The sequence below is a fragment of the Dromiciops gliroides genome, chromosome 6, assembly GCF_019393635.1.
Source record: "Dromiciops gliroides isolate mDroGli1 chromosome 6, mDroGli1.pri, whole genome shotgun sequence".
NCBI lineage: Eukaryota > Metazoa > Chordata > Mammalia > Microbiotheria > Microbiotheriidae > Dromiciops > Dromiciops gliroides.
The window spans coordinates 237,355,833-237,380,591 of NC_057866.1; the positions used below are offsets into that span (position 1 = coordinate 237,355,833).

The 24,759-nt window shown below is 37.0% G+C and overlaps 1 protein-coding gene across 2 annotated transcripts in view; it reads left to right on the plus strand.

Moving 5' to 3' along the window:
* The window catches only part of GRID2 (glutamate ionotropic receptor delta type subunit 2), a 1,875,262-nt gene extending 1,871,056 nt beyond the window's left edge, over positions 1–4,206 (plus strand). For both annotated transcript variants that reach the window (XM_043971982.1, XM_043971983.1), the window contains one exon: positions 1,741–4,206. In XM_043971982.1, coding sequence (XP_043827917.1) covers positions 1,741–2,163 — 423 coding nt within the window. In that variant the 3' untranslated portion in view covers positions 2,164–4,206. The remainder of the gene's footprint in view (positions 1–1,740) is intronic.
* Positions 4,207–24,759: the final 20,553 nt, after the last annotated feature.

Here is a 24,759-nt window from a genome sequence, read left to right on the forward strand (position 1 = left end):
GAGAGATATTATTACTTTTAGTCATTTGAAATAACAATGACCTTATAGGGATATTTAAAGGACTTACTTGATGAAAGTGATCAATGATTTACACAGCAACTGTATGTATGTTTATTTAAATTTGTTTTTTATTGTTTATTTATTTAAATGTGCCCTTCTGAAATTTTATGGGATCTCAAAACCAGATTTACTCCAAGTATTGTTTTTAATATCCCCCTGACAGCTTAGTCTACAAAACTAATCATGCTGTTAAATGAAAAAAGGGTTTTCTTAAACTAAGAAATATGTCAGAAGAGCTGAATTAGTGGATTCTGAACAAAATATTATTTAAAAATTACTTTGGTACATAAGTGCAACATCACAGCTGAGATTTCATCTTCTCTAAAAAATAATCTGGAATTTAAGGTGTCCTAAAATCCCTTATATTATTTTGAATTATTATAGGTAATATGAAATTTTTTGCATCACCATATCTGTTGATGGATGACTGAATTTCAGCTCCTGTAGGGACCATAAAATTGCATTTCCCAGGCTCCTAAAATCTTAATAACAACATTACATTAACATGGTATTTTTATTGAATTTGGAAATGAGGAAGGAGGAGGAAAAATAATAATGTACATCAAAATAGCTGCCCTCTGGAGCCTGTGACAGACAGCACAACAGGGAGAATGTTAACTGAGCTCTGTTACATAGCTGCCAATAGAGACCCCTCCAAGAAGAGGTCTCTATTTTCCCTATTATGTTTTATTTTTTTGAAAATCATTCTAATATGTTTTTGCTACAGGGGCCTAGCTAGAAGGTTGCTTATGAAAAAACATGATCTTTTTTTTTTTTTCCTTAGGCATATTTCTCACAAAGATTGCAAAGTACATATTCAGTGAACAGTTTTACAATCTGGTTTCACCCTTATTAATCTGAAGTTGCATTTCCAATAGATGGAGGTATCATAAATGTTTTAGAACTTTTTATGCAAAGCTGATTCAAAAATTGTGATTATAGAATGATATAATATAAAATGTATAATTATATTAAATATAATATATAATGTTATATATAATATGTAATTATATATAATGATGGAATAAACTCACTTGCACTGTGCAATTTGAGGAGGATTCAAATGGTATCTCTTTTGCCACCAAATTATCTCAGCTAAGGTGCTATAAATTCGACCATTAGAAATTTCATTGTTTGGGTTAAACATTCCCATCTCTGGTCATGCTCCTTTACAATTCAAATACCTCTAGAACGGATAACACCTCCAGTAAATTGAATTAGTGAATTAATTTCTAATGTCACTTTCATTTAGAACAAGAATAACCAGGGACAGTGTGAGGTCACTAATCACCTACGAAGGAGGGTCTCCCATTTGGAAGAAAGCCAAAGAAAAGGGAAGGGGGGTAAACAAAAGACAAACTATACCTGTTTCACAGTTTTGCATCCAACTGGCCCTGGTGTAGTATGTAACAATCACCTGTCACTCCCACATCTTTGAAGTTAACATGCTAGAATCTTACAAATGCAGTATGTTCATCTTAGTGGAATTAGTTGCAGAGAAATGTTTTGCTAAAGGTATTCATACCTGAACTTTACACCTACATATTAATATTAAGATTCAGTTAAGCCCATGTGATATTTCCTGAACCATTTTCTTTGGGCCATAGAAGCTCTGGAGCATTCAGTGGACTACAGAAATAATGAAAGCTCTATCTTCTTTCTTTTTTTTTTCATCCTCAGGATGACAAGGAAATTGACCTGGAGCACCTGCATAGACGTGTCAATAGCTTGTGCACGGATGATGACAGTCCACATAAACAGTTTTCCACCTCATCGATTGATTTGACCCCTCTGGACATTGATACATTGCCAACTCGACAAGCACTGGAACAAATCAGCGATTTCAGGAACACTCACATCACCACAACAACCTTTATCCCAGAGCAAATCCAGACTCTTAGCCGTACCCTGTCAGCTAAGGCTGCTTCGGGTTTCTCATTTGGCAACGTGCCTGACCACCGAACTGGGCCTTTCAGGCACAGGGCACCTAATGGGGGCTTTTTCAGGAGTCCTATCAAAACCATGTCATCAATCCCCTACCAACCAACTCCTACTCTCGGGCTTAATCTTGGTAATGACCCAGACCGAGGTACCTCCATATGACCACCAGACAAGGCTTCTTCACTATTTCTTCTTAGGACTCCCTTTGCAAGGAGCAATTGTGATATTGTGGGACTAACATGGATGTAACTTTTTTTTAAAAAATCAGGATTATTAGTAACAGCTCTAGATCTTTCTCTTGACCATCTCGCTTTCTCTCTCTTTCTTTCTTCCTACCCATTTCCCTCCATTTTTTCCCCTTAGTCACCTTGTTCCCCCAGAATATAGGACACTAGTATTCTATTAGTATGCTTTTCATATACTGTACTTCAAGTATAGGAAATGTGCACTGAATATACTACAAGTATATGCAGGATTACTTTGACATAAAGGCCTCCATGATGTCTCTCTTTTCTAAAAAAATAAACTTGCAATAATTTCATTCCTTTTCTATTTGTTCTGCTGCATCCATCCAGTGCTTTGCTTCTGTTCTGTGTCCTTTAACTGTGGACCAAAGGCAACCCCTGCAGTGTAAAAAAAGACCATTCAGGCCACATAACATGAGAATGCAATTTTGTAGGACTACAAAAAGCCATCACTATGCCAGTAAAAACTACAGTTAAATTTACTCTTGCACTGCAACAGTGCATATGACCTTTATGTGATTGTACAGTATTAAAAAGTTTTTCTTATGTACAGTAAACTTTATCATGTGGCAGAAACCTGTCGTGTTAAATAAATTAGTATCTCATATATATACATATATATGCACCTATATAATGTGTATATATATCTATAACATGGTGGCCATTGCTATCGCAATTCATTTAATAAAGCTTTAGTTTTTAAAAAAAGTTGTGTTTGTATACAGGAATGATGTACAGTGAAGTGGGTCTTTTCAGTTAGAAAAGGCAGGTTGCTTTTATGGGATTCTGAGTTGCATTGTTTGCCAACTTGAGCATATATTATACTTTTTTTTTTATTAGAACATCCAGGGCAATTTAGCGTTTGTACCTAGATGTAACTCATTTGAATAGGTTTTGCATTTGTTATTCAGAAGTGTATAAAGCTAACCTTGATAATTTTGCTTTTAATTAATTAGATAAATGGAAAATGCTATTAGCTAAACCACATCCATGACAGCTAATATAGCTCCATAAGAGTTTAAACATAGATCATTGAAGGTTAATAAATTCTCTTCCAAAGCAGTAGACCAATCAATACAATAGCTGTGTTAGTAGGAAGGAGGGGGAGCCCTTGAAAAATATTGATAGGGCCTTAATTACTGTCATATATTATCCTTTAAAAAAAACCGACCAGGCTCTCATTTTAATCCCTTTGGAATTTAGTTTTATTTAGAGGAGCTAAGTAATTTTTACATTAGTGCCAAGTGTATAGAAAGACAATAGCAAAAACCAGTGCTCCTTTGGGCACAACCCTTTTAAAGTCACATTCTTACTTGTTAGAAATGTAGAATGAGCTTTCAGTTTGTAATCCTTAAATTAAAATGTGGTAAGTAGGAAGCAAGTAACTTAATCCTGCATTTTTTTTTTAATGCAGTCATACACTTAATTTAATCCAATTCATTCCGTGGCTAGGATTGATATAGGAATCAGCCAACGTGAATCGCTTTAGGAGAAATTTAAAAGTATATTCTACAGATATATTCTATTTTGATGGTAATTCTGTTCTGGGGAGCATCTTGTACTGTCACTGTTTTTGTACTAAATCTTCAAATATTGTCTACTGTGTAAGGCAGAATGATTTCTTATCATGCACAGACCATTTTGTTTCCAGGGCAGCAAGACTCTAAGTGCATGCACAACTTGTTTTCCCTTGTAAAATCCATGATTTCATTCAAAAATCTGATTTAAAAAAAGAAATCTTTACAAGAAGCTATGTAGGGACATACCAGATGTTGCAGAGTGATTTTAGTTATAAACAAATTGTTAACCATGTACAATATTTAAAAATAGGCCTATTTTGATGTGTTGCCTATTATACAAATACACAAAACACTTTTTGGAGGCCTCAGTTACAAGTGGCAGAGCTTTCTGTGTATAATTTGTCTAAATAATTTGTCTAATAAAATTGTTTTCTAAACTTGCTCTCATACTGTTGAAGTCCTAAATAATGTGAAGATTGATAAGGCTCAGTTTCTCCTGGCTCAAGAAAGTGCTTTTAGAAAAACGTACCCTGGGTTCTTTTAAGAACAGAACATACATGGATATGAACCAACAGTGCTGTCAAAAGGAATGGTTATGAGACAGCCAATACGAATGGTGCACATGGCAACTAAAGGAAAGTTCTCTTTTTGCAGTGCATTACAAACACCACATATGCTGTACTGATTTCCATCTGGAAAGTTTCTGTGGGCACCCTCACTGTGGAGCAAGACGAAGATGTGGGAATGTTTTTTAATTAGTGTGGGCAAAGCTAATGATTGAATGAGACAGGACAAGAAGCTGACGTATTTACAATAAAGAAATGCAGGTCCTTTTTCAAATTAGGATCTATTTTAGTATTCATTTCCTTGCTACTAGAATAGCATAGTTACCATAATTAATTTATTCAACATTATTTGTTTTTATTCTAGGATGGTTTTCTCTGAGCCAAATCGCTGTCACGTGTTTCTTTAACCAATGGAAATCTATTTGAAAATATACTGCATACAATTTCATCTAAAACTTTTGATTTTCTAAAAGCAAAGCCAATACAAGACTAGAATTAATTAAGAAAACTGAAAATAGGCTAAAAACTAACAAAATCCTTTAATGAAGGATAAAATAGAAGCTTCACTGGACTTTTTTAAAAGGTCACAGTCACAGATCAAAGCACGAATCAATTATTTAATCAAGTTAAAATAAAAATCAAGAACCATGGAAGATACCGATCTGCAATTTAATGAGCACTACAGCCCTCACAAACAATAAGGAATAAAGCAAACCATTAAGCAAAGGACTAAAAGTTAAATCTTCTAAACTTTGTGCTAAAAGAGACTCACCTTGTAGTTTATCACCAGTTTTAGAACTTGAAGGTACCTCAAAAATCAGCTATTCCCAAACTAAGGCTATAAGATTGAGGCCTACAAGACCAAAGAATTCCTGACTCCTGGTTCAGTACTATTTCCAGTAGGGTATAAAAACAAGAACACTAATACCTACCTATCCATTTCAACATGAAGCTTAGAATGGATGGCAGAAATGTTTTGGTTTCCTTGAAAACAAGCCACTTAACTGCTAGATCAAGAAAGGAATCATGTTTTCCCTATCTCAGATATAATATATATCTCATTTCTGCTGTACCTAATAAGAATCAAAAAACCACACTCTCGGGGCAGCTAGGTGGCACAGTGGATAAAGCACTGGCCCTGGATTCAGGAAGACCTGAGTTCAAATCCAGCCTCAGACACTTGACACTTACTAGCCATGTGACCCTGGGCAAGTCACTTAACCCTCATTGCCCTGCAAAAAAAAAAAAATGTTTTAAACCCCACATTCTCTCATGTTTGTATTAATGTGACTTACTGAAACCCCACATTCTCTCATGTGACTTACTGATTGTCAGTTACTTCTAAGGCTCATATTTAGATTTGTGACTTCATCAGTGTGGGAACTCTTGCAAATCACAAACAAGCCCTCCAGGCCTTAGATAGGGTGGAAAGGAATTGTGTAGCTAAAAAAAATGTCATATTCCCGTGGCTACCTACTGATAAACTGAGCCTGCCTGGTCCTGGGATGCCCAGGCTCTCCCAGTCTCACATTCCAGGTTTCACTAGGTTTGTAGTAGAACCTGCCGAACATGTTCTACCAGCACACTCCTTGAAGAACTTAGGGTCACCTCCATGCTATAAAAAGGACTTTATGTAGCACTGGAATAGATGGAAGAAGGAAAAAGCATTTATTAAATGCTATTGTGTGCAAAGCACTAGGCAAATGTTAAAGGCTGACTCATTTTAGTGGGCCTAGTCACTTTTGAAAACTAGACTAAACTGTCTTAATATTTCTCCACTATTTCAGAACATGAAATTCTAAAACTACTACTTGGAGATAGTTTGATTTTTTTTTTTTTTGGAACTTTGTACTGAAAAAAAAATTACGAGGGAAAAAATAAATTTGCTTTGTAGAGCACCTGATACAGAAATATAACGGGTTTTTTCATGCTTGGGATATATCTTTGATGAATATTAAACATTTTAATATTTTTTTAAGTTTGATAAATGTTTTTGCTTTACTTTTATATGGCGCAAAATATCCACAGTTCCAAGTTAAAATAAAAATAGCTTTAGAGTTTGCCAAGTGCTTTATACACATTATCTAGTATGAACTTCATGATGACCCTAAGGATAATAATCGGTGGCTTAAGGGCTATTATTTTTTTAAACAAATGAAGAACCTGAGTGACCTTTCATTATCCTGCTGCTTTATATACTATTTGACATATCACCTCTCTGTCAAGGTTGGGTTTTTGTTTTTTGGGTTTGGGGTTGTTTTTTTTTTTTGCTTGGAAGGGGTGGAAATACCTTTTAAAACATATGAATACAACAAATGTTTTAGAATTTGAACGTCTAAAGCCGCTTTCAGAGACACTCCCCATCCATACTATTAAAAATAATTGGTAAAAATTAAAAGAGCCCTGAGATTGAACACAATTTTCTGAATCTATGATTATCATATGATCAAGACATCTGAACACTAAGATCCTTATGCTATTTCTGAAAAGGCATAAAGGGCAGAGTTATGGTTCCAGTGCTGACGGCCAAAGGGTCAGAGTGGGGCTCAAGCTGTTGATTTCCAAATTCTGTTATATGGAAAGCCAAGGGTTCAAAACACTGATGAGAATTTCCCTTCCCTTCTCTCTTTGTGTATCACACAACCCCCAAATGTCTCCCCTTTTATCATAATTTGTGCTTTTAGCATTTGCTATTAACTCTGTTTATGGGAGTAGAGGTCAGGAACCTCTTTTCAACATTGGGTTCACTGAGGCTCATAGTTCAACACTGGCCTTACCACTCACAAATCCAAATTATTTTATGACATCTTACTTAGTGGAGGACTAGAATGTCACTTTCACCCACAAAATATTGGGGTTTGGTAAGTGAAGCAACTCCTTTTCCAAAACCTTTCCTATCTTCTTCCCTCAAGAACTAATTTTTGAAATCTCATCATTCTTTTTACCTTTTTTGATTTTTGTTTTGTTTAATAGTATTTTATTTTCTCCAATTACATGTAAAGATACTCATTTTTTTAAAGATTTGTTCCAAATTTTTCTGCCTCCCTTTCTTCCTCCCCAAGATAGCAAACAATCCATATAGGTTATCCATATGCAATCATGTAAAACACATTTCCACATTAGTCGTGTTATGAAAGAAGAAAAAGAACGAAAGGAAAAAAATCACAAAAAAACTGTATTGAAAATAGTATCCTTTGATATATATTCACATCTCATCAGTTCTTTCTCTGGATGTAGAAAACATTGCCTATCATGGGTCTTTTGTAACTGTCTTGGATCATTGTGTTGCTGAGAACTAGGTCAATCATAGTTGATCATCACACACACAATTTTGCTGTTACTGTTACAAAGTTCTTCTGGGTCTGCTCATTCTTTTTACCTTAAAAAATTACTCTATGCTGATATGTATAATTACATCATTATTATCAATTCATTTCTAATAGGATCTTATAGTTGGAGTTTTCAAAGAGCTTTCATGAAATCCTCATTTGAGGGCTATAGAACTGTGTATACCCTTGGATCCAGAAATACCACTGTTAGGTTTATATCCCAAAGACATCCCCAAAAAGAGAAAAAGACTTATTTGTGCAAAAATATCCATGGCAGCTTTTTGTCGTGGTTAAGGATTGGAAATCAAAGGAATGTCCATCCATTGCGGAATGGCTAAACAAGCTGTGGTATATGATGGTAATGGAATATTATTGTGCTAGAAGAAATGACAAGCAGGAGCCATCCTGGCCTGGAAAGACTTGTATGAACTGATGTATAGTGAAGTGAGCAGAGCCAAGAGAACATTGTGCACAGAGACAACAATATTGTTTGATGAAGAACTGTGAATGACTTGACTATTCTCAACAATACAATGATCCAAGACAATCCCAAAGGACTATTGATGAAACATACTATCCACCTTCAAAGAAAGAACTGTTATTGATGGAACAGATTTTCACTTTCTTTCACTTTTTTCTTTTAATCAAGTTTTATTGAACAAAATGACAAATATCGTAATGTTTTACATAATCATACATGTATAACATATATCTTACAGCTTGCCATTTCAGGAAGGGGGGAAGAGGGGAAGGAGGGATAAAAATTGGAACCCCAAACTATAAATAAAAAATGTTTATCACATTTAAAACCAAATGAAAAAGTAAATAAATAAATGAATGAATGAATGAATGGGTAAAAAGTGAATAAATGAATAAATAAATTGGCAAATAAATGAGTGGATGAATGGATAGATAGATAAATAGATGATAGATAGATAGATAGATAGATAGATAGATAGATAGATAGATAGATAGATAGATAGATAGATAGGTAGATAGATAGATAGATAGATAGATAGATAGATAGATAGATAGATAGATAGATAGATAGATAGATAGATAGATTTGTGGGTCTTTTCTCAAAAGAAAATAAAAGAAAGAAATCCTCATTTGATCTTTCCATTAACCTTGCAAGGTAGACAAATCAGGTATTATCCATACTTTAAAGATGAGGAGACATAGATGGTCAAAGATTTGTAATTGTGTAGTAAATGTCTGGGGTAGAACTACACTTAGTTCTTCTGACTCTAAGATCCACAGACAGACATTTCTTCTATACCACATTACTTTGGGGGGGGCATTTTTATTTGAATGTTTTCTAAAAGCAGATAATGAGGGGGGGAGAATCCTGTAGTCCCTAAAGAAATGATAAATATTAAGCCAGGATTACAAAATTTTTCGAGGGTCACAGAAGTCATGGAAATCATAGTCAGTCTTCAAATTCTACCTTGTCCCTGCCCGTAGGTACCAAAGTCACTTTCTCTCCTACCTCACAGAATACTGGATTAAATCTGAAAAGGGAACCTTTGCAGATCAAAGAAACCTTCAGTTTGGAAAAGAGGCTTATTCCACTACAATCGGGAACTCTAAGGAACTTGAGAGGTCATCCAGTCCAACTCCCTCATTTTACAAAGAAGCCAATGAAAACCAAAGGTAGCAAATGAACTTGCCCAAGGTGCCACAGCAAGTGGTAGCAGGGCAAGGACTAGAATTCCAGGGATTCACCTCAAATCCCCGTATTGTCAGTCCTAGATCTTAGCCTTGTTCCTGGATACTAAGCTAAAGGAAAAGCAAGCAGTTCGTTCTGCTTTGCAGATCTGTTTCATTTGCCCATAAACATCGATTCCTTTGGAAATCAAGCAGAAATGGGATATAAATGCAGATTATTATATTTATTTTAGAACTGTAGCCTGATTTCCTTACACTCTCAATTTAAGGGGGTGCAGTGGATAACGCACAGGCCCTGGATTCAGGTGGACCTGAGTTCCAATCCGGCCTCAGACACTTGACACTTACTAGCTGTGTGACCCTGGACAAGTCACTTATCCCTCATTGCCCCACCGAAAAAAAACCAACCAAACAAACAAACAAACAAAAAACTCTCAATTTAAGATAGGTCATCTATTTAGGAATATCACGTGCCCCTACAAAAATATGGAACATACAGTGCCTAGACAAGAAACATGCCCAGAAAAGGTGCCATTAATTATACTCAATAAATAGTAGAATTGGAATCTGAACCCAAGTCCTCAATACTAGTTTTATTTTCACACCCCCTCCCTCCACCACCAGTAAAAGAGGTAGGGAAGAAAGAATGTTGCTGAGAGATTTGTGAAAGAATTCAACATGAAGGTAAACCGACTTACCTGACATTCTTGCTAGGTACATCCTGCCTATTATGTTTGGAATCAATATTAATGATACTGAGATAGTCATTCCAAAAACTGATGAAAACAAAGCCTCCGTTTATCCATTCTTTTTTGGTTTTGTTTTTTGCAGGGCAATGAGGGTTAAGTGACTTGCCCAGGGTCACACAACTAGTAAGTGTCTGAGGCTGGATTTGAACTCAGGTCCTCCTTATCCCTTTTTCTAACATAAAATATTTACAAAATCCTAAGAATCACACATTTAGAGCTAGAAGACTTTGGCTGCCATATAAGCCAACCACTTTATTTTACAAATGAGAAAAAGGAAACAGAGAGAGATTAAATGACTTGCCCAAGACCTCTGATTTCAGAGCCAAATGGACTTTCCACAGCAGCATGGTTAATCATGACAAAAATTCCCCTGACGAAAGCCCCAATTTTGAGGGTTGCGTGGAAGAGTCCCAGAACAGGAAAGTATCTGATGTGGAAAAAGCCAAGCCTCTGTTGGCAGGGAAGACTGAATAAGAGACCCCCCACCCCATGAGGCTGACTCACATTCTTCTGCATATTTTTTCCAAAGTTCCAAATTGTGCAGTAACATCCATCCATCCATCCAGTTTCTCTCTGTGATTATGAATGGAGACCATAAATCTCACCAAATTGAGAAGGTGTTACTGACAGCTTATCCAACTTCAAAGAAAGCTAAAACTGGAAGTGTATTATTTCTTTTTTGGCTCAATCAGTAAGCTTCTTGAAGTGTTTTTTAAACTTGACAACTAGATAGGCTACTGTGGGAATTTTTCTTTTCAAGAGAGACCATTCTCCTAATACAGGTTTCTGCTTTTTTTTTCCTCTATAGGGAAACCATACTACCAGCTCTAATTTCACAACTCTCCTCAAAAAAAGAACACAAAATTCTCAATTAAGATAAAATTAATTTTCATTAAATTATAGCCACAGGTGAAGCACTAAGGCTGCCTAGACTCCAAATATAAATCTTTTCAACCCACACATAGAGAAAGATTTACATTTTCAAATAAACCATGCCTATTTCCATCACAATTAGAACAAAATCTCACGTGATTTTTCCAAAATAAGTACATGTCATTAAAACACTTATTGTGAGGTTATGAATTCAAATGATGATGAGCTCTCAAAATTCCAGAAAGGGCAACAATTACTACAGTAACTAACATCTTTGGTCTCCCCAGAAGCTTAAAACAGTAAAGTAAATTCCATTGCCATTATCCTTTTTCAGGTGATGAGTATTTCTAATTAAAATGAGTGCTATTACAAAACCAGGCTTAGTAGTATAAAACCTTTCCTCTTTTCCCCTCAAAAACTAAGTCATCAACACTAATTTTTATAAAAGAAGACAATATATAAGTTTAAGCCATAAGGGGTGAAGAGAAAAAAAAACTATAGAGAAATTTACAAAAGGATTCATACTCAAGTATCTTTAAATGAGCTTTCCTAAAGCAATTATGGGAATAAAATACTTATTTTTTCAAATGGTTTCCATATGTTTCAGGAAAATAAGGGATCTCAAATTCAACATGTCCAAAACAGAACTCATTTTTTTCTAAAAGTTACCCCATCTTCTGAACTCCTTTCTTACTGACAAGGACACTACAATCCTTTCCAATCCAGGTTTTCCACATTAATATCATCCTTGACTCCTCCTTCTACAATTAATCTCTAAGTATCATCAATTATACCTCTACAGCATCTCTCATAACCTTCACCCCACCCCCAACAGCCTAGGTCAGGCCCTCATTACAGCTCTGCTTGACAGTTAAGACCATCCCTCCTCACTTTACCTCTTTCCCCTCTCTAAAACCATCACCCACAAGTGATTTCCTAAAGTACCATCTAAATGCATCACCCCCCCCCCACTCAATAAACTCCAACGAGTCCCTATTACCTCTAAGCTCTAGTACAAACTCCAACATTTGGAATGTAAAGCTTTCACAGCTTCACTCCAACCTACCTTCCTCCTCCCCTCATCAACAGTCAAATTGCTCTTCTGACTGTTCTTCCTTCATACAAAACACTCCATCTCCCATTCCTAGGGCTTTTTGCCTTATCTGACCCCTGTGCCTGGAATGCATTCTCTCTCTACTTCTGCCTTGCTTCCTTTAAAACTCAGCTCAAGGGCAGCTAGGTGACATAGTGGATAAAGCACCGGCTGTGGATTCAAGACAACCTGAGTTCAAATCCGACCTCAGACACTTGACACTTACTAGCTGTGTGACCCTGGGCAAGTCACTTAACCTTCATTGCCCCACAAAAAACAAAACAAAACAAAAAAAACCTCACCTCAAGCACTACCCTCTAAATGAAACCTTTCCTCCCACCTTCTAGTGCCCCCCATCCCTCCTTACCCAATTGTATATATTATATACACCAGCACCATAGGCATTTTTCCTGAAGTGATTCAACACAGGAGCCCGAAGACAATGGCAACAGCTGGACATAACTTTGAGGAAAGAGAAGGAAAGGCAAGGGGCAAGTTTTCTGGGGGTGGGAAGAGACCCAATTCAAGCTGGGTTATATGCCTGAAAGAAGAATGTTGTGCCTCCAAACTATGGCCTATGGGCACTTTTGTTTTGTTTTTGTTCTTTTTTCTGAATACCTTCCCATGCTCATTATGGTGTCACTAGCCATAAGGGGTAAAGAGAAAAAAAGAACACAACTGGGTGGTGCAGTGCATAGGGTGCCGGCCCTGGATTCAGGAAGACCTGGGTTCAGGTTTGGCCTCAGACACTTGACACTTGCTAGCTGTGTGACCCTGGGCAAGTCATTTAACTCTCATTGGCCCTTGCACAAAAACAAACAAATGAATGGAAAAAAAAACCAAAACCCTTACCCCTTATCTCTCCCATGCATCAGGCTCCAGCTTCCCCTTAGGTCCACAGTGGCCAAGGCACCAAGAGACCAGCCTAACCAGTGGCCATGAAGTGGCAGAGCTAGTCTATTGGGGAAACAAGCTCTCAGAAACAAAGTATTCATATGAATTTTTAAAAATAAGTGTTTGTCATTGCAACACTTGTTTCTTTTCATTGATGATGTTTTTGCTACTGCTGTTACTGTTTTCCTGACCCAGCAGGCAGTTTAGCTACTGTTACAATGTGTTTTCTTATTCCAGGAAGAATTCCAACTCATATCCTGGCTGAAGGGGGTACCAAAGAACAAATCCCCTTTAACTCTGGAATACTTCCAATTATCTCTTAGGCTTGAGGTGTCCATTATTTTGGGGGGGGCGGGGTAGGACAATGAGGGTTAAGTGACTTGCCCAAGGTCACACACCTAGTAAATGTAAAGTGTCTGAGTTTGGTTTTGAACTCAGCTCCTCCTGAATCCAGGGGCAGTGCTTTATCCACTGTACCACCTAGCTTCCCCCAGGTGTCCATTCTTAATTTCATCTGCTTCCTGGTGAAAAACAGACTAAAAAACAATCCAGGAGTCTAACAAGATGTTCGGAACTGGTCCCAGGTTTTTCTGAGATACATGGCTCTCATGCCCTGCAAAGAAGCAGTGGAATACAGAGATTCCCACCCAGGAGACAGAAGAGTCTCCACTCTTTCCTCCTAGACAGAGGGAGAAGAGGTCCAGACATGGCTGAGCCAGAGGGCAGTGTGCAGTCAGAGTGTGGGCAAGGGCTATCAGTTAGATGACACACTCCTGAATTCTCTATAAGATGGTTGGGAATTTCTTTCCCCCTCTTCAGTTGAAGTGTCCAGACACCCCACAATGGGATCATCACCCAGATTCCTCTAGGGACACTAACTCATATATACAAATACAAAGCAAATTGTGTATTTGTATACATGTTATATACATGTATACAAATATATACCTATGAGATGTGCACACATATCTCATAGGTATGTATTTGTATAACTTATATACAATCTATTACATACATATGTGTATATGTGTGTATGTATTTTTTGAAAACAAATAACTGTCTCACAACAACCCTGTGTGAAGTATGTACTATTGTTATTCCCATTCAATGGATAAGGAAAAGGAGGTTGAAAGATTAAGTGACTTGCTTAGGGTCACACAGCTGGTTAACATCTGAGGCAGTGTTTGAATTCAGGTGCCTTTGACCCAAGGTCCAACTATCCACCTAGTTGCTTCTGAGAGTGAAAACCACTAGCCTTTCTTACCTAGTATGAGAAATATATCTCCATGAATTTTATGCCAGATAAATAAAGAGAAATTACTTAACATTTTTAGCACTCTCCACAACCTCACCAATATTCAATTATGCTGAACAAATAGCCAATTTGCTACTATGTGCTACCTCCTGGGCTAGTCACACAGGATAAAAAGAAGAAATTAAACATTCTCTGTGCTCAAGGAACCTAGATTATGGATGAAAGTGGACTGACATACAAAATAGACAGGAAGGGGATCAGAGAAAAATATCAAAGTGTTCTAGGAAGCTAGGTAGCACTTCAAATCCTGCCCCAGACACTTATTAATTAAATTAAGCTTATTAATTGAAAGCTCTGCTCTTCTATTTCCTCAAATATAAGATGAAGATTCTTTTATGAGGGCAAACTGGGCCATCTTTTGCTTCAGTTCTAACCTAGGCTTAAATTGATGAATGGGCATTGCCTCAGACAAACTGAGACTTGGAAAGACCTAGCTTGAAGAGGCCAGGGTCACCCACTGCATTCAGAGTTATCGCCAATCATCTTGTCCTCTGTCTTGCCACTGGATCCTTATGACTATGGAGGAGAGTGTGAGGCTGATGACTTTGCCCAGCTCTGCCTCACTTAAATCCAATTGACTTGCAAGTCAAAACATCACCCTCCTGATGTCACTGGTATTTTTCCGAGAACAAAGGATGAACAACAAGAAGAGGAAGACATGGGGATCACCTGCTCCATAGTATTGTTGTAAAGACCAAATTATATATAATATATATGTAATATATAAAGACCAAATTATATATATAATATATATAAAGCATTTTGCAAGTCTTAAAGCCATATTTAAATGTCAGCTATCATCATCATCATTATTGGGATATCAAGGAGGGAGAGAACTGTTACATACAGGGCGTGTATGACAGAGAAGTGAAAAGAAAACTTCATGGAGGAGATGGCATATGATTTGATATTTAAAGGAAGGAAAGGATTCTGAGTGGCAGAATTCCAAGACTGGGGAATGGTTTGTTCAAAAGTATGGTAGTAAATGGGATATTAATTAATTTTAGGAAATAACTAATGGTCCAGTCTAGCTGCAACATTGAGTGTGTGGTGGGAATCATGGGAAGAAAGGAAGGGACACTGGGAAGGTAAATAAGGGCCAGATGGTAGAGTACCTTAAATATCAGGCTAATGAATTTGTTGTTTTTCCCAGAGGTAATAGGGAGCCCTGAAAGTTTTTTGTGCAGTAGAATGACATGTTCCAAATAAGATGACTTTGGCAGCAATGCTGAGGATGCATTAAAGAGGGAATGACACTATTACAATAATCTGGCTAAGAGATAACAAGTAAGACACACCCAAGGTAACAAGGACTTTAAGATGCTAGGTAGCTGGAACAAATATTTCTTAAAATGTACCACTTTCTAACTAAATTTTATAAGTATTCCCTTTTAAAAATTAAGAGAAGTATTTGTCTCAATCATTACATCGAGAGTAGAAGTATCAATATAATAATTACCTCACTTTTGTGGACATCAGTAGTATATGAATTATAGCTATGAGATATGAATTTTGCATTAAAACATCACCCACAACACTGTGTTTACATTTAATTCAATTTTAGCAAAAGCAAATAACAAAAATTTGCACTCCTTGAGGCCAGGAACTGCTTCATCTTTGTCTTCATTTCCTTTGGCATATAATAGGTGCTTAATAAATTGTTGGTAATGAATGGATTGATTGGTCCATTGATTATGCTGCTACATACTGATGTGTTTTTTTAAAAATGAAACAAATCTGTAAAAGAATATGACTGGGGCAGCTAGGTGGCGCAGGGGATAGAGCACCAGCCCTGGAGTCAGGAGGACCTGAGTTCAAATCCGGCCTCAGACACTTAACACTTGCTAGCTGTGTGACCCTGGGCAAGTCACTTAACCCCAATTGCCTCACTAAAAAAAAAAAAAAAAAAAAAAAAAAAAAAAAAAAAAGAATATGACTCAAGAAACCACTCAACGATGAAATTGGCTCCCAGGTTCAATTCAAAATTTTATGTCTCTAAGCAGGCAATAAAACTGCTTGTTCCCTCATATTTCTTCACATGTTGTGAAGTTTAAAATAATTGTATCTCAGGATCCTCGGGCGAAAGGTGTTACATAACTCTAAATCAACATAATTATTCTGTATTCTTCCTGTGAAATTTGTCTACGCCCAACTTGTCAGACATCAGGAAACACATCACATCATAGTTCCAAGATATGTAGTTTGTCTGAACTTTTTCATAAACAAAAACATAGTTGTAAGGGGACCCAGTCTTTCAGCTACCAACAATTTAAGAGTCAAAAGACCTGTTCTTGCTGACTGTTTAAGCTTAAGCAAATCACTTCTCCTCTCTGGACCTCACTTTATTTTCCTAGCTATGTCACTTAACTAGCTGAGTAACTGTGGGTAAATTACTAGATTAGAAGAAGGCATTGGACTGCATGAGCTAAAAGTTTCCTTCCTACTGTCAATCTATGACCCTTTCATCCTATTCACATTATTTAAGGGCATCTTCCTTTTCACAAAGAAACATTTTAGTTTCCTCTAAGTCTTCTCTACCTAAAGCGCTGGATAGCCAATGTTGCCTGACCAAAAAACTAACAAGCAAATGCATCAACAAGCAAATAAGTCTTAGAGCACTTTCCCATGAGAGGCAAAAAAAGAAAGTAACATGATGTTTAACAAAACAAATTATAAGAATAATCCATGTATACATACTGCTTTGTGCTGTTCAAGAAAAGAAATGTAGTGTAGGATGAGGACAGCCTTGTTGATTTTCTGAAATATTATTAAACATTTGCCAATATTAGTATGACCTCTACTACACCTGTTTCCATGTGGGCAGGGATTTACCTTACTGCCATTTGAAAAAAAAAAGTAGACTGAAATTAACTATGTTACACCTTCAGTTTTTAATTTTGTCCAATGCTTCTACACCAGGTGATTGGAAAACTTGAAGTTGAGCTGATTAAATATGGCCAGATGATTGCCTCATTTTACCATCGTTCACTCAGGTAGTCATTCATTTGTAAGAGTGGTGGTTTTGCCCATGTAGATCATGTAGATCACTGGGGTAATTCGCAGGGAGGCAAGAATAGATATCTCTAGACTCTTCTCCCTCAGTGTTTCTCCAAAGGGAGATTTTGAGTCTTGCCTAGAGGGGAAGCCTATTGAGAGTTGGGGTCAGAGGCTAGCTACTCTGCTCTCCTCAGAGAAAGCAAGTACCACACTACAATTATATATGGTCCCTTAAGTATTATTACTGTAGGGCAAATAATTTTAGGTTCAAGCTACACTCCTGAATACTAATTCTGAATGGGAAAGGAGGTTTCTGAGCTATATCTATGAGTTGTGACTCCCTTCCCAACAAAGGCCAGTTTTAAACCCATTTATCGAAGTTGATAGCAAAACAGGAATCAGAGAAAGCATACATAGAAGCATAAATACCACACAATGACTAGAGTACATGAACTCTTTCACTGAGAATGAGAGAACTCATAGAGTCTCAGATCTCACGCAAAATCTCTGGTGTAGTAAATTAGGAATAGGGACATGGCTTCTCTATGTACTAGCTTTCTCTCAACAGTCTTTATGCCTTCAGCTCAAGAAAGGTCTTCAATGTCTAGTACCTTATCTTGCCAGGTGAGACACCCATTCATATGGACTATTTCTGCCTCACCTGTGGTAGTGCCTTCTGAGCTCATGTTGGTCTGCTCAGCCACGGTTGGACATACTATGCCTTAACCCCAACATAGTCATGCCATTTTGGTCCTCTTGGAGGAGGAATTACAACCACCACCAAGTCCTGAAATAAATCAATCTCATAAGTGGAGGAAAAGCTGCCTTTAATCAAGATGAAAAGAGTCAAGAGTCTGGGGCACCACATGAACCAGAGGACATGAGTGTCCACAGGGAAAAATTACAGAAAAGTTTTTATACATTTAGGATGAAAGGGGGGTGCCCTATGAGGAACAAGTCCTGGTCATTAGCCTCAGCTACCATTGGCAATCAGAACAAGAAAACCCACTGCATTCTGGTTGTTTTTACCCTTCATGATCCAATTTGTCCCAAATCTTAATCTCAGGGCAAAAACACTTGGAGTCACTCTCAGTACCTATGGCTAGCCCAAGTTTCTGATTACTTACAAGATAAAGAGAACCCAGATTCCCAGGATAGAGTTCTAAGGAAGTGCTCAGTCCAACCTAATTGAGAGTAAAGTGCCTTAAGAATATGAATGCAAAGAAATTCCTAGGATTCTTTAGAATGAAGGGCTTCTCTTATTGTCAGGATTAACAGATAAGGGAATATGACATTTGATATTAATGATACTAAAATTAAATTTCCTGTCATACCCCCCTCTGATTCTCTGACACACCATCTTCTCAGTGAAACACAAACTGGTATAATAAACACTTAACATGATACGAATAGTGTGAGGGGAGAGAGATTGAACAATGTGTTGATAGGAGCCATTGGGAGCAGTCCCCTTTGGCAAGCAGACCTTACAAAGAAGTGAAAGTGAAGGGTAACCCATTCCCGCCATCCATTTCATCAGTCCACTGCATATTAGGGCTCAGACGTCTCATGCAGTTGTCTGGTCTTCTAAAAACCTTTCCCCCTAGGCATTCTAGAACAGGCTAGTTCCACTTTCTGGATTTAGGTTTTTGGTGGACATCATTTTTTTACTCTACTTATTTGCTTTTAGCTGCTACAAGAAGATTCTCATTATCCACTTAGGAAGATGAGACTCTGCTAAGGAATTAATATTATACAGGAACACATAGGTAACAGCACATAGGTCACAAGCGAAATTTACCTAAGAGACACTTAATTCGTTCCAGCTGGAATCAAAGGCTTTGACAGGGATATTCCAAATTATATCAAACAAGTTGTCTATAGTAAAACATGTCCAGTTATTAACCATGTTCAAATGAACAAGGTATTAAACCACTAGCTATTAGACCATTATAAACCACCGCTTTCAAATCCTTGTGTAATTTGCTTGCATTCCAGAGCATGCTCGCTATATAAGTATTTTGATAGTATTTTATTTTATTTTTTCCAATTACATGTAAAGATAGTTCTCAACTTTCATTTTTATAAGATTTTGAGTTGCAAATTTTTGTCCCTCCCTCCCTCCTTAACCTCTCAAAGCCAACAAAAAATCTGATAGAGGTTATAGATTACAATCACGTTAAACATATTTCCACATTAGTCATATACATACAAGTGTTAATTTCACATAAGCTAATATCCCTGAGTAAAACTGGACATTTCTTTAAGGCAATACAAACTAGATTGTCACTGTCCTCTAAGATAACTAATTGTGCTAAAAATCTTTTCTTTAATTCGAAACAGAAAACTAGATGATATTAACCTCAATGAATAATAGAATTATACCTTGGTCTAACAAATCCTTACAGCATTGCCTAATTCTTCCCATACTCCTTTGAGGTATTCAAAGGACTTTATCTTAGGCAGGAATATAACAGGCAGATGACAAAGCCAAATCCTCATCCACTTAGTTTTTCAGGACATGGTATTGTCTATAGTTTCAGACTGAAAACAGTAAGAGGTGTTAAGGTATTGCAGCAACAAGATTCATTGTAAAAATCACAACTTAACTTTCCCTGGTTAGAGAGATTTGTTATGAGAAGATGCGATAACATGATTATAATAGCATCAGGGGGCAGCTAGGTGGCACAGTGAATAAAGCACCAGCCCTGGATTCAGAAGGACCTGAGTTCAAATTCGGACTCAGACACTTGACACTTACTAGCTTTGTGACCCTGGCAAGTCACTTAACCCTCAATGCCCCACCCCCCAAAAAATAGCATCAATACTGGTTTTCCAGGTCCAAGTCCAAAGGCACAGAACAACTCACTACATGTATAAGAATGGTATATGCCAAGTATATAGCAGGATACACAGCTAGACTCAGGATAACCAGATGGAAAGATTTATTGTATGGGAAGATGAATTAGGAGAGTCTAACCTTAGCCTTTCCAAGGTCACCCTCCCAACCTTATTCCCAGAGCCTTAGATCTCAGATATCATTGAGCTGCTGACATTTTTCTTGAAGTAGTGAAACAATGGCCCACAGACAAAACAAATTTTAAAACGATGCTTAAAAACATATTTGGAGGGACGGGGGGGGGGGGGCAGCTAGGTGGTACAGTAGATAAAGCACCTTCCCTGGATTCAGGAGTACCTGAATTCAAATCCAGCCTCAGACACTTGACATTTACTAGCTGTGTGACCCTGGACAAGTCACTTAACCCCCATTGCCCCGCAAAAAAAAAAAAAGAAAGAAAGAAAGAGAGAGAGAGAGAGAGAGAGAGAGAGAGAGAGAGTGAGAGAGAGAGAGAAAGAAAGATAGAAAGAAAGAAAGAAAGAAAGAAAGAAAGAAAGAAAGAAAGAAAGAAAGAAAGAAAGAAAGAAAGAAAGAAAGAAAGAAAAAGGGAAAAAAAGCTTTAGGGGCAGCTAGGTGGCACAGTGGATAAAGCACTGGCCCTGGATTCATGAGGACCTGAATTCAAATCCAGCCTCAGACACTTGACACTTACTAGCTTTGTGACCCTGGACAAGTCACTTCACCCTCATTACCCTCCAAAAAAACCAAACAAAACAAACAAACAAACAAAAAACCCCAATATTTGGGGTCCTGAAAAGTTTTACCTCAAACACTAAAGTCTCACTAATCACAAGAGGGCTGGACACAACTGTTATTGATACTCTCAAGTTGTTGCAATAAATTCCTAGCAAATGAAAATTTATCAGGCCTTCTTTAAAAATCACATAAAAGATTTTAACATTCATTCCTACTAGCATTTCTCCTAAAAAAAAAAAAACAGCTTAAAATTCATCTTGACATAAAAAGGTAGTCAGAATTTAATGAAGTAATAACATTCAGTGATTAACAAACACTCACATGAATAGTGAACATATGATAGCTGTAAATCTCCAGACTGACAGATATTTATCTCTTTTTCAACCCTTAAAGCAAAAATAAATCTTTAAAGCTGGAGTTTGTAGGACTAAGTTTGTTAAAATGTTAACTTCAGTATAAGAATATTCCAGATATAACTTCGTAATTAAACAAATTCCTAATTGCAGTGGGGGAGGGGATTCAGTTTACTATGGGGATAGCCAACAAAACTTCCTTTTTACTATAGAAAAACAGTTTTCAGTTTCTTAAATTACACAACTTCAGAATATTAAGTTTTCAAACGTTTTCTTTTCCTTTAATAGTTCATAATCTAGCAACATCCAGATCAGAAAAGAAACTGCATTCCTAATAGCATATTTGCTCAATATTATAAACGATATTGTTGTTCTTGTCTGTCCTTCGTTCCAGAAAAAGACTATGACATCAGGTGATGTCATGACTTGCAATAAATTGGATTTAAGTGAGAGAGGGCTGTGCAAAGTCACCAGCCTCACTCTTTCCTCCAGAGCCATCTGGGTCCCATTGGCAAGATATATATCAAGATGACTAGAGATGGCCCCAGATGTTTAAAGCAGTTGGGGTTAAGTGACTTGCCCAGGGTCACACCACTAGTAAGTGTCTGAGGTGAGATCTGAACTCAGGTCCTCTTGACTCCAGGGCCAGTGCTCTATCCATTGTACCACCTAATTGCCCCCATAAATAATATTGTGAATTTCTACTCAGGTCATCTCAATTAAACTGAATGCATATCCAAATTACCTTACCCAGACAATTATTGTGAACAAATTTAAGTGTGTGAGAGCACAGAAACCAAATGCTTATCTCAATTCACTTGTAAGACACTACGAAGTAAAAACTTAAAAAAAAAACAAAAACCCTTAGGGCCGTGTGGTACAATGGGTAGGAACTGGCTCTTCCTTTTGTAACTAAAATTAACTCAAATCTACTTCCTTCAAACTGTTAGTTTCCTAAATTTTAAAGTGTTTTTTTTATAAAAAACGTATATTCATGTGAGTATTTTAACAACTAAATCTAAATCTAAACATAAAAGAATACCAAGTTAAAAAGAATTTACCACAGAGCCAACAAATTGGTAAACTGAGGTAACTTGTTTTAAGACCACACAACTAACAAATTTCTTGCTCCATACATTTTCCCAACACTATGCCCTTAAGCCAAATACTAAAGGAAAGTTATAATTGTCCCACTTAAAACGAAGCCAAAAATTAATCCAATTACACCTGGATCTAAATTCCCAAATGGTATCACATAGAATTTCAACTTATAATTTCAGTTATTTAGTATTATATTTTACACAAAGGCTATTTATTCCAAGCATTTCAAATTATGGGGTCCAGTATTTCCAGTTAATCCACTGCCAAAGATTTTAAAAGCGGCAGTTTGGTGTTAGGTTTTAATCTGCCCCAAATATCACACTTAAGAGCACAATGAAATTTAGTTTAAATCTAGATTCTACAATCTCAGAAAGCACCCATTGCTTATTAATTTACCCCTAGCCCTCTATAGCTTTCTCTATTGGGTTTCAAATCAAGCTACAGGGACAGCTAGTCGGTGCAGTAGATAGAGCACTGATACTGGAGTCAGCAGCACCAGAATTCAAATTTTACCTCAAACATTTAATACTTACTAGTTGTGTGACTCTGGGCAAGTCACTTAACCCTGATTGCCTTTCAAAAAATAAATAAATAAAAATCAAGTTGCAATTATTCTTACTCCTATAGTTTGTATAAATATATAAAGTTTCTCACAGTCTTTCACTTAAAGTCAAAATTCCTCAAACCTCAACATGCTTAAACCTTCCTTTCATTTTTATACATTTCTCTTGTAGTTTGAAAACCCGAACCTTATTTATTACTTTCCATAGTCTTCCCTTAATTTCTTTCTTATTTCTCTTTTTCCAAATCTCCAAAATCCTTTAATCAGACTATACTACTTTCCTTTGTTTACTCAAATTGTACATTTCAACCATATCCCAGACTCTATTCACTTCACTGAAAATTTCCTTTATAATTAGAGCACATATTATTGTTAAACAAGTCCAATGACTTACCAGAACCTTACTTTCCCAATCAGTGGAGTTCATTTCAACCCAGGTGATGTCCTTCACTAATTTACCTATCACAATTATATTCTGTTGTGTGCGCGCACGAACACACACACACACACACACACACACATATATATATATACACATACATGTGCATATATACATATCCATAGTAAATATAGCTCATTCAGATTCTTGAGTGCCTCCCTCAAGCCTTTCACTTGTGAAACTCTATTTTAGTTTCATTTTCATTCTTTTGAGATTCCAATTGGCCTAATCCTTCCTGGAGGGAAAATATTTTTGATTCAGTTTCCTTCTTTTTCAATTTTGAAGTTTTTGTAATGTTTTCTTAGAGGAATGAAAGCCTAGATTCTGTTAAAGAGGACTCAACTGAAAATGACATGGGAGTACAGATTCAAGAGGGACTATGAATGTAACTACTCCAATGGGAAGTGACTTGGGGACTGAGCACAGAGCTGGTACCAGGGCATCCAGAAGCTTATTCCCAGGACCCAGCAAGACATAATCTTTGATGAATTCCATTGCTGCCACTAATTAAATGCCAAGTCCTGAAATCAGACAAACTCATAAGTAGAGGAAAAGGTATCTTCAAATGAGATAAAGAGGGTCAAGAGCACCAGAGTAACATGAGTGTCCACGGGGAAAATTTACAGAAAGGTTTTTATATATTCAAGGTTCTGCTCATTTCACTCAGAATCAATTCATTTAAGTCTTTCCAGGTTTTTCTGAAATCCATCTGTTTATCACTTCTTACACCACAAATAGTATTCCATTACATTCATATACCACAACTTGTTTAGCCATTCCCCAGTTGATGGGCATCCCCTCAATTTCCAATTCTTTGTAAAAAAAATGTTTTAATTAAAACAATTTAAAAATCAATCTGTCAAAAAATGTCACAATAATAAAAATTAAAATTACATTCAAGAAGAAAAGCGGGGGGTGCCATATAAGGAGCAAGGCCTGGTCATAAGACCCCAGTCACCCTTCGCAATGTAAACAAGAAAACCCACTTTGTTATGCTTGTTTTTAGCCTTCATGATGTGATTTGCCCCAATATTAATCTGAGGCAAAGACACTTGGAGTCACCCTCAGTACCTGTGGCTACCCTAAGTTAGTTTCTGATTACCTACAAGATAAACAGAGACCAGATTCCTAGGGTAGAGCCCCAAGGTAGAGGCCAATGCAAACTGAGAGTAAAGCACCTTAGGAGCAGGAGTGGAATGACATTCCTAGGATTCTTTAGAGGGGCTTCTCTTATTGTCAGCATTGACAGACAAGGGAATATGACATTTGATATTAACAATACTAAAATTAATTTTCCTGTTGATTAGAGAGAGAGAGAGAGAGAGAGAGAGAGAGAGAGAGAGAGAGAGAGAGAGAGAGAGAGACTGGAGCCAGATGACTCTGGAGGAGAGAGTGAGGTGAGGCTGGTGACTTTGCACAGTCCTCCCTCACTGAAATCCAATTCAGTGCAAGTCATGACATG